The sequence below is a fragment of the Canis lupus genome, chromosome 16 (assembly GCF_011100685.1).
Source record: "Canis lupus familiaris isolate Mischka breed German Shepherd chromosome 16, alternate assembly UU_Cfam_GSD_1.0, whole genome shotgun sequence".
NCBI classification, from domain to species: Eukaryota; Metazoa; Chordata; class Mammalia; order Carnivora; family Canidae; genus Canis; species Canis lupus.
The window spans coordinates 13423407-13434148 of NC_049237.1; the positions used below are offsets into that span (position 1 = coordinate 13423407).

A 10742-nucleotide genomic window follows, 5' to 3' on the forward strand; every position below is an offset into this window, starting at 1 on the left:
TATAGAATTTAACAGTTTTTGAGTGGTAGGATGACACACTCAGAGCTTACTTTAGGGAGATTCATCTGGCACTTCAGAGATGTATCCCCCAATGACTGGAAGATTACTTGGCATATAGTAGATCCTCCATAAATATCTTGAATATTTACAAGACCATACTGGGAGTTGTCATTTAATGATGGAGATTTGTAGTGAAAGGCAACCATCTAGATCAAATATTTTCAAACTGACAAATACGCACATAACTTCATCTTGACCTTCTTTATTTCACTAAGCTCAGTATTCATGCTCCAATTATTATCCCCCTCTGTAATGACTCCCACAGGGAACAAAAATCCACCTCCCTGCATTTTCTCTCCATTGAGTTCTTTCCTCCATAGCCACACAAAAGAAAGTTGTTTAAAAAAAAAAGTTGGGGGATCCCTGGGTGGCGCAGCGGTTTGGCGCCTGCCTTTGGCCCAGGGCGCGATCCTGGAGACCCGGGATCGAATCCCACATCGGGCTCCCGGTGCATGGAGCCTGCTTCTCCCTCTGCCTGTGTCTCTGCCTCTCTCTCTTTCACTGTGTGCCTATCATAAATAAATAAAAAAAAAATTAAAAAAAAAAAAAAGTTGGGATCCCTGTGTAGCTCAGCAGTTTAGCGCCTGCCTTCAGCCCAGGGCGTGATCCTGGAGTCCTGGGATCGAGTCCCACATTGGGCTTCCTGCATGGAGCCTGCTTCTCCCTCTGCCTGTGTCTTTGTGCCCTCTCTCTCTCTCTCTCTCTCTCTCATAAATAAATAAAATCTTAAAAAAAAAAAAAAAGTTGTCAGGGCACCTGGGTGGCTCAGTCAGTTAAGTGCCTTCAGCTTAGGACATGATCCTAGGGTCCTGGGATGGAGCCTCCACATAGGGAGCCCCACTTAGGGAGTCTACTTCTTCCCTCTCCTTCTGCCCCTCCCCCACACTCGTGCTCATGCTCTCTCTCAAATAAAATCTTAAAGAAAAAAAGTTGTCTAATCCAGACCTCTTTCACATGACACTCTGTCAAATTTTGTGTACAGTCATCATGAACATGTTTCCCAGCCCTTTCAATTATATAATGTATTTATCAGTATCCTAATCACTCCTCTGGAATTGGCCTACGTGTCACATATCAATGCTGAACAGTGAGTCCAGAGATGTCCTAATTAATCCATTCTTCAGGCCTGAAGGGCTTTGGAATGATCCTGCATAGCATTACCTTATCTGTATATGGAACTTTACAAGCATGTTTTCCTTTTCTACTTCTCCAAATCCATCCCTTCCTGGTTCAGGCCATCATCACCCCAGGCCTGCATCCTGGTTCCGTTTTTTGGTTCCTTGCCTGCTGCTGCCACCCCTGAACTCCTTACATCATATTCACAGGTGGACCAGCAAACACTCATTGAGCACCTGTGATGTGTGGTGCTCAGGCTTCAGGCATGGCTTATGAGTAAGACAAGCCCTGTCCTTTAACTGCAGAGGTGACAGCCATCCTCTGACTGCACCACGTGTAGAGGGTTCCACAGTGAGGGTGGAAAGCTGCATTCCAGCATAGATTGGTGGAAATGGCACCTGACTAAACTTTTTTTTTTTTTTTTAAGTTAGAGTTGAAAGCAGAGGAGCATTCCATGCTGAGTCACGGGGTAGGACTTGAGGAGTTTGAATGGACGGTGATTTAGGGGACTCCTGAGCAGAGGGACAGACGCTCTCGATAGGTAGCAGCATGGCAGTGCTAAGTGTCCTCGGAAGGAAGATTAGAGCAGGTGAAGAATGATCCCGAGAGCCATCCTGTGGAGTCTGTTCCAGATGATCAGTAGGGTACCAACCGTATCTCCGGAAAGCAGCGCTCAGCACTTGCATCTCGCAGTGGAAGACACTGAAGCCTCGACATTTGGACGGGGAGCTCTGCCGAGCAGTTGTTGAAGAGGCGGCTGCAAAGCAGCGCAGGACCTCCCCTCCTCCACTCTGGCAGTGCGCCCCTGGGTGGGTCATTAATTGGTGGGAGCCTCCTTGGCAGGGCTGTGGCGAGCATTAAGCGCGATAATGGGTGCCGAGTGTGGCCTCGCGGTACGAAAAGTCACTAACTTACACTGGGACGATTTGGTCGGGCGGACCCCGCGGCTACTCCACGCCAGGAACCCGATACCCAGGGTGGAGGGGGGCAGCAGGAGCGAGGACCCGGGGCGCGAGCAGCGGCAAGAGCAGCCCGGGAACCCGCACTCCTCGCCTGCCGAACCACACTGCGCGCCCCTTCCTCTGATTGGACGGGAGCAGCCCGGGGGGCGGGCGGACGGAAGGGAAGGCAGAGATTGGCTAAGCGTGGGAAGAAGGCGGAGCCTTGTCGGGGAGGGAGGCGGAGCTTGGCTCCCAGGGCTAGCCCCGTCCCCTCGCTGGGATTCCGCCCGGGGCTGGGGGCTCTGAGGCCTTCTAGATACACGTCCCTGCAACCGGTGACGCCGCCCGCAGGAGGCCGACGACTGGTCAGCCGGGGACGCGGGACTCCCTATCTCGAGGCGCCTCCCAGCTGCCCCACTCGGCGGCCGCGCGCTCCGCCTGCGCCTTCCTCCGACGCCCCAGTCCCGCGATCCGGGAGGCGGGGGCGGCGAGCCGGCTGAGTGGGGGCTGCGCGGTGTCCAAGGAGCCAGTCGGCGACCGGTGAGGGGACCAAGGGGCTGGGGGAGCAGGGTTGGCGCGGGGCGGCGACCCCCAACTGTCGTCGTGTCCCCTCGCTACGGGCGGCTGGCGTCTGCCGCTGTCGGGAGCGCGGCCCCGGCAACGAGTGACGGCGGGTGTGCGGCACGCGCCATTGGTCTGCTGCGCCCGCGGCCGCCCGGCCTTGCCGGCCTCTCCCGGTGACCTTCGGGGCCGGCGGCCCGGCGACGCGGACCTGGCCAGGCCGAGGCGGATCCGGAGGGCAGTGTCAGCACCAGGCTCCGTCGGCGCCCCCGCTCCTCGCTACGTTTTTGCTGCCCTGTCCAGCCCCCAGGGTAGGCCGGCGCCTGGGGCGAGGAGCTGCGGGAGGACCCCGGGCTGCAAGTTTCGCCCAAGGAGAACCCGCCTAGCAACTCGTGACGAAAGTAGACCGAGGCGCCCGGGATTGGCTGCGCCGCGACCTACCCAGGTGCGGCGTTCCTCCTTCGGTGAGCCGCTTTGTGCACTTGCGGGTTAAGTCCCCACCGACTAGCCTGAAACTGAGTAATCAGCTTCCACGCTGGCTCCGACAGCTCCCGGGGTGTGGCCTGCGGCTACGGAATGCCCACGCTCTCCAACCGTGCGGAGAAGGGTTCCTTGGGGGTCGGGGAAGGACTTCAAAACTCTTGCAGAACGTTTAGAATCCTTGGCCGGGGCGCGGGGGGGGGGGGGGGGGGTGTAGGAGTCAGAACTCGTATTCAGGGTCCCTCCTCAGAGGAACTGTCTTGAGCAGGGCAAAACCTAAAAACTCCTATTTTAACCTCCTTTCCTTTCCTTTCCTTTCCTTTCCTTTCCTTTCCTCTTTTCTTTTCTTTCTTTCTTTTCTTTCTTCCTTTCTTCCTTTCTTCCTTTCTTCTTTCTTTCTTCTTTCTTTCTTATTTTATTTGACACAGACAGCGCTGGGGCGATAGCGCACAAGCAGGGGAGGAGCAGCCTTCCCGCTGAACAGGGAGCCGGATGCGGGGCTCCATCCCAGGACCCTGGGATCATGACCTGAGCAGAAAGCAGAGGCTTAACGACTGAGCCGCCCAGGCGCTCCTAAACCTTATTTTCATATGAAACGTTAGGATAGCTTCCTTTCCTGAGTTTTCCCAGGCACCTGAAGTCCCCTGTCCAAGGTCACACAGCTAGTAAGGAGGAACTGCCTCTGTGGTTCTTTCATGGATGTTGGCAGTTCCATTTCAGTAAACCAAAGCAGACTACTTGGCAGTATGTGCAGTATCAGATAGGGCTAGGGAGGATACGATGACTGGAGAGAGGCCTCCTCCTCCTGTAACCTAACTTTTGAAAGAATTATTTCCAAATTAACGTATTTTTTAAAAGCACTGAGTGCCATCCATGTGCCCAACTTCTTGCTAGGCCCAGAAAAGGTGTAAAACGCCTTCCCGCATCCCAGTTCTGTGATGCTTTGCCCTCTGTGGGTTGCAGTTTTGGGCAAGTGTCAAAGGAACCTAGGGAATAGACTATCCTACTATATATGTTCTATCCCTGCCGAAGATCCCTATCTTCTTCACACTTTCCAGTGCACAGGAAAAGCTCTGTGAAGGCAAAACTTCCAAAAGAGTGTATCTGGATCATGATCAGGCTTGGGCACTTGGGATGGGAAGCAGCACTTCCGAAAACTTGTCGGACTGAATCTGAAGCTGAAAGGGGCAACTTCTTTTGAAGTACTGGACCTTGTTTCTGTTATGGAAGAAGAGAAAGCAAGGAGTAGCCATTCTGGTGCTCTAGATTCCATCCTCCCTACCTAGAAAAGGGGCTGAAACCTTCCTAGGATGTATGAGAATCACTTTCTTGTTACTTTCATTGATTATTCAGAATAAAGGCAAAGTAAGGGGATGGGGCTGTGGGTTATGGAGTTGCTCAGCAGAGCTTCTGTGAGGAGGGGTGACTGTAGCAGAGCCCTGGATAAAGAGAGAAAGGGGCTTTACAAGTGGAACTAGAAGTGGAACAGTCCCAAAGTAGGCAGTTAATTTTACTAATACATTTCATTTAACCCAATATATCCAAAATATTATCATTTCAACATACAACATTAAACAATATTCACGAGGTAGTTTGCATTCTTTTTTCATACTAAATCTTTGGAATCAGGAGTGTATGTAATCCTTACAGCACATCTCAATTTGGACCAGCCACATTTCAAGCGCTCAGTCACATATGGCTCATGGCTTCTGTAGTGGACAGTACAGCTGGGACAGCCCTCAGCCCCACTTCCTGTACCAGTTTTACCCAGCTCTGGCTTCAAGAAGGAGGATCGCTTGTCTCTTCATCCTGCCCCAGAAATATTGGCCCAGCAGAACAGATAACCAGAGAAGAAAATCTTTGTATTAACCGAAGGATACAACTCAGAAGGAAAAGAACTAAGATGTTCTCATAGTAGATTGTTAGATAATGTACTAAATCCGGATGAATTATAACACATCTCTAATCTGTAATATGTTAGATATGGCATGAAATACCTGCAACATCTATTAAGAAATAACCAAAAAAATAAAGTGATATATAAAATTCAGAAGTTTATTTTTAATCAATTGTGAATGTTAATTTTTCCATTAGCTTATCTTAGTACCTGTTTATTAATTACACATGTAATATTTGCAAATATTTGTAAGTATTAAATGCTTGAAAAGTACTAAAATATTATATTTTTTCTAAAATATTTTAAAGTATTGAACTATTAGGACTTTTTACCAACTCACTCATAATTACCTTCTTCCCTCTTTCCAAGCCCTGGTACTTATTGTTTCCTTCTGTACTTACTTTTTTACTTAAAATGAATATATAACAGCTTGAAGACTCTCAGTTGGGAAAGTGTCTAGGATAGTCTAGAATTTTTTTGTACCATAATATATATATATATATATATATATTTTTTTTTTTTTTTCTTTCAGATTTCCTCCCATTCACAGACCCTTTTGCTTCCAGGGCAAACTACATCATGGAGTGAGGTACACAAGAGAGACCTGAGGGCTGTACTCTGGCACTCAGTTACCAAATCTGCCCCTAGATCAGGGTCTGTCTTCCCTAACATTTGTAATGGGGGGAAATTGTATCTTTGTGTAAATGCCATTTTTGTAGGCATGTTTTTGTTTGTGCATTTGTCTTATCTTCCTTGGGCATGTGCCCTGGGAGACAGAGGGTGGTTTCCCAGAAACTTGGCCTGAGAGGTCTCCATGGTCCCTGGAGACCCCCAAGTGATGTGGAGCCCTCACTAGTATGCACATTGCTCTCTTTAGCATTTGGATCAAACACTTGAATCCTGAGGGAAGGTTTTATTCACAGGAGGGCAACCACTCTTTTGAACTGACAGTCTAGAATCAGTGTCTGGGCCGAAAGTTCCCTCTGGAAGGATGGGCTCCCTTTAAAGACTGCTTTTGGGTCTGCAGAGGGACTCGTTCCCCTGCTTGTAGCTTTTGCTTAATCTCGTATCTGTGAATAAGGTGTCTAGGATTTAAAACACTGCAGACCAAAAAAAAAAAAAAAAAAAGAGAGGGAGTGTGGGAGAGGAGGAGTGTGACAGATGAAACAATAACAAAATGTAGGTAGATGCTTAGGTGAGGGGGTGATTCATGATATTCTTTAGTTTTTTATATTTGAAAATGTCCTTTAAGGCAATACCCTTTTCCCTCCAGGAAATACTCCCCTCTTCTATCTCTCCCTGCCTCTGTCCCCTTTGCTCAATGTAAATTCATGTTGTCCCTCTTACTTCATCTCTGCAGTGTACAGAACATCCTGTTACAAAGGCATGAGAAGAGAACATCCTGTAGTGGCCACTCCTGCCCATCGTGGAGGGAGCAGAAACTGCAGAGCTGAGGTTTGTGGCTTTCAAGGCTTTTTTCAATGGATCCCATTTATGGGGTGTTGTATTTAGGATGAGTATTTAGAGCTGAGTATTAGAGCTGAGTATTTAGGATGTTTCTATCTGCCAATAAGAAAATGCTGACCATTTTGTTTGCTTCCTCTCCCTGACCTGTTGAGTGACACAGCCTATATATATATTTTATAGAAGCTATACCTAATCTTCACTGAATTTAGCTGGGACCAACCCATGGGCCTCAAGGAGAACAGTCAGTGATGGGGCCTGCGGGAGGTTCTGTACAGAAAGGCTGAGCCTGCCCCCAGACAGCTACCTGGACCAACCTGTCAGAAAGCTATAGGGATAACATCAGAGATAAACAGGGCAGCAGATCAGAGTCCGTCTCCATAATGGAGCTTCTCTGCTAGTCTGGATTCTCCGATTGCTGGGCATTGAAAAAAGACTGGAGAATGTTTATAAACAACTGGGATGACCTGAGAATTAGGAAGGAATGCTCCTTCCTTCTCCCCATGTTTCCTGAAGATGGGAAAAGCGCTCCTAGGATAATGCCATTAACTTTCAATATTGTTCTTTGTGGATGATTCATGTTCCTTTCTGCCTCTTTCCTGAGTCCTGAGTTGCTTTCTCAAGGCAAAGCCAGGGAACTTTGACGTGGAGTGCTTATTTATCAGGTGCTGTCCAAAGCAAAGGTGCAGTACTTTGGGGTTTCTCAGATAACCATCCCTTACCCGGGCCCCAGTCCTCTCTGAAGACTTTTGCCCAGACTGCTGCTTCTGCACAGGTACCCTCCTTGTCCTTCCAGCCCAGGCCTGGCTGGGTTCACACTGGGGACTTAGGAAACCAGAATCACAGAGGAAAGTGTTGCTATCATGTAGGCCCAAGGGCCTTCTTTTTTTTTTTTTTTTTTTTTAATTTTTTTTTTAATATTTATGGTAGTCAGGGGGCGGGGGGGCAGAGACACAGGCAGAGGGAGAAGCAGGCTCCATGCACCGGGAGCCTGATGTGGGATTCGATCCCGGGTCTCCAGGATCGCGCCTTGGGCCAAAGGCAGGCGCCAAACCGCTGCGCCACCCAGGGATCCCCCAAGGGCCTTCTCATTGCCCCTCCCCCATTGGTGTTTCCTAGTGCATCTCCAGGCCGCGACCTCCGATCTACTGACACAAAACAGGCTGGCTATTCCTCATCCCCTCCCTCTCTCTCTGAATCCCTCTTGCCCTTCCTGGTTGCATGAGTGCCCCCCTCCCCATATTCTAGGAGTCCTATGGCTTTGTCTCCTCTCGGAGAATGCAATCCGGAGACGGCCTGGCCAAGTAAGTTACAAGAGACAGGGACCCTGGGGTCTCTCCATTCCCCAAGGTGTAGCTGTTGCAGCTGTTACTGTGGCTGACAGCGACTTTCTCCCTGTAGGGCTCTGAGTGAAGGGTGAAGCTGGCTGCAGCCCACCCGAGAAAAAGCTGCAGAGCCTGCCCACAAGAGAAGGAACCTGGTGTCTGCCAGCCAGCTTCCCAGGCCTCCCGTTCCTCCCTCTGCCACCCCCTTTGCAGGCTTTCAGAAAACCGAGTAACACGCAGTTGGAGGAGGTGGACCCCGGAGTGGGAGAGGCACCTTTCCCGGCCAGCCTGGCCCCAGCCTGCATCCCGAGGGCGCCCCGGCCCAGACCTCGCCATGCTCGCGGGATCAGAGGCGGCGGCGGCAGGAAGGCCCTACATGTGCAGTGGGTGCGGCAAGAGCTTCCGCTACAGCTCGGTGTTGCTGCGCCACGAGCGCGCCCACGGCGTCGACGGCTGCTACCGCTGCCTAGACTGCGGCGAGCGCTGTGCCTCGGCGGCCGACCTGCGCGCCCACCGGCGCGCCCACGCAGGCCAGACACTCTACGTCTGCGGTGAGTGCGGCCAGAGCTTCCGCCACAGCGGCCGCCTCGACCTGCACCAGGGCGCGCACCGGCGGCGCAGCTCCCGCGCTTGCCGCGCCTGCGGCCGCCGCTTCCCACACCACCCGGCTCTGCTGCTGCACTGGCGCCGCTGGCACCCCCCCGAGCGGCCGCGCCGCTGTCCCCTGTGCGCCCGCGCCTTCCGGCAGAGCGCGCTGCGGTCCCACCAGGCGCGGGCGCACCCGTGGGCCCTGCCCGCCGTGCCCGGCCCCCCGCCCCTCCGCGGCGCGCAGGGCCCACGGGCCTTCGGCAGCCACACGGAGCCACGGAGCCGCGGCCGCGCGGCCCCGAGCCCCAGCGAGTCCGCAGGGCCTCCGCCCGCGCCGGCCACGCACCAGTGCGGTGTGTGCGGGAAGAGCTTCGGCAAGAGCTCCACACTAGCGCGGCACCTGCACACGCACTCGGGGGAGAGGCCCTTCGCGTGCCCCGAGTGCGGAAAGGGCTTCCAGGAGAGCGCCACGCTGGTGCGCCACCAGCGGACGCACACGGGGGAGAAGCCGTTCGCGTGCGGGGACTGCGGGCGCCGCTTCAGCGAAAGCTCCACCCTGGTGCGCCACCAGCGCAGCCACCAGGGAGAGCGGCCGCACGCGTGCCCCACGTGCGGCAAGGGCTTTGGGCAGCGCTCCGACCTCGCGGTGCACCAGCGCATCCACACGGGCGAGAGGCCCTTCCCGTGTGCCGAGTGCGGCCGCCGCTTCAGCGACCGCTCCGACCTCACCAAGCACCGGCGCACGCACACGGGCGAGAGGCCCTACCGTTGTGAGCTGTGCGGCAGACGATTCACATGCGTGTCCAACCTCAACGTGCACCGGCGCAACCACGCCGGCCACAAGCCCCACAAGTGCCCCGAGTGCGGCAAGGCCTTCAGCGTGGGCTCCAAGCTGGCACTGCACCGCAAGACCCACCTGGGTGAGCGGCCGGCCGAGTGCGCCGAGTGTGGCAAGTGTTTCAGCCACAGCCGTTCGCTGTCCCAGCACCAGCGGGCCCACGCTCGGGCACAAGCCGCCGGCGCTGCCACCCAAGCCACCGCAGCAGCCGCAGTCCTCTTCGCCAGGCAGGCAGAGCAGGAAAAGCCTGGCCTCTGGTGTCCTAGTTGAGGGACACCTGCTGAGAAGCGTCTTGGGAGGCGGCTGGGCAGGGACTGAAGCACTGGCACAGCGATAGTGGGGCACCCGGCAGGTGGAGGTCCGCGCGAGGTCACCGTGGCTGCCCGCGGCCTTCCCACGCCCCCGCTGGTAACCCTGCCACAGTACCCCCGCTCTTTGCCTTGCCAGCTCTTCCTGCCCACATCCTTCCTGCTCCCCCACCCCACCCCCCCACCCCACCCCAGCTGTGGATGCAGGGAGCTTGGGAAGAGAGCCAGGGCCCGTAGAAGCCGGCTGCCGCCACTGTGCCCTCAGATGTTTCTTTCCTCTCTTCCCACCTGTGCTGGATCTTCTCTTGTCCCAGCCCCTTTTTCCAGCCTGGGCCTCCTCTCGCTCTTCTTCCTGGGGACTTTTGTCGTCCTACCTCTTCAGGTAGTGACCACAGATGTGGCTACAGCGACAGCCCACCCACCTTGTGGTCATCTTGCCTCTTGGTTCTACTTGACAGTCTCTTTGCCGCTTTCTCCCTGGGCTCTGAGGGATGGGATTTGTAGGCAGATGATGGGATCGCTCATTTCAGTGAAAGATCTCATGCCAGAAGTATGCAGCCTGTGGGAGAAAGCCTACCTACCATGACAGTAGACAGGAGCCCTCAGCAAAGTACCCACCTGCCCCATGGGTCAGACATGATCACGGTGTCCAGATCAGAGTGCCTCTCCGGGCAATATTCTGCAGCTAGGGACATTAACTTTGGGACCTGAACTGAGACCCCATGGGGTCCATAAAGCAGAGTACTGCCAAGTGGAGCTTTCAGAGTGGGCTTTCCAAATCAAACTTGGAGCCATGGGGAACTGAGCTACATGGAGCCAACAGTGCAGAAAGTCTGAATTGACCAGCGATTTTTTTTTTTTTTTTTTTTTTTTTTTGCTTATGGCTGGAGAAATAAAGATTGTTTGGGTTCCAGATGCCAAGATCCTCCTTTATCAAAGCTGAGGCCGCTGTCTTGGCACACTTAGGAGTGATCCTAAGGTATTCAAGGTAGCTCAGTGATCTTGCACGTACAGCCCCCTTGATTTTGCGTGTAAAGTCAAGACTACTCAGGCATACACATTTGGTTCTCCCAGATAACGCAGTGTACGAATATGGCTTAGGCTCACATACCTCCATTCCTGCTCACATACCTTCATTCCTCTCTAGTGTCCCAGCCTGCCCTG

General features: G+C 53.5%; 1 protein-coding gene across 15 annotated transcripts; it reads left to right on the plus strand.

Moving 5' to 3' along the window:
- Positions 1-2308: 2308 nt before the first annotated feature.
- On the plus strand, positions 2309-10493 carry ZNF672 (zinc finger protein 672). Of its 15 annotated transcripts, XM_038559489.1 has the most exons (5): positions 2675-3142; positions 5588-5644; positions 6416-6510; positions 7768-7823; positions 7921-10493. In XM_038559489.1, exon 5 carries the CDS (start codon positions 8179-8181, stop codon positions 9538-9540), a length of 1362 nt encoding a protein of 453 aa, XP_038415417.1. In that variant the 5' UTR covers positions 2675-3142; positions 5588-5644; positions 6416-6510; positions 7768-7823; positions 7921-8178; the 3' UTR covers positions 9541-10493. The 15 variants fall into 15 exon arrangements, with proteins under 15 accessions (XP_038415426.1, XP_038415427.1, XP_038415424.1 ...); XM_038559498.1 differs by lacking the exons at positions 2675-3142; positions 7768-7823 and adding an exon at positions 2309-2657 and having other exon boundaries at positions 5622-5644; XM_038559491.1 differs by lacking the exons at positions 2675-3142; positions 7768-7823 and adding an exon at positions 2312-2657 and having other exon boundaries at positions 8058-10493.
- Positions 10494-10742: the final 249 nt, after the last annotated feature.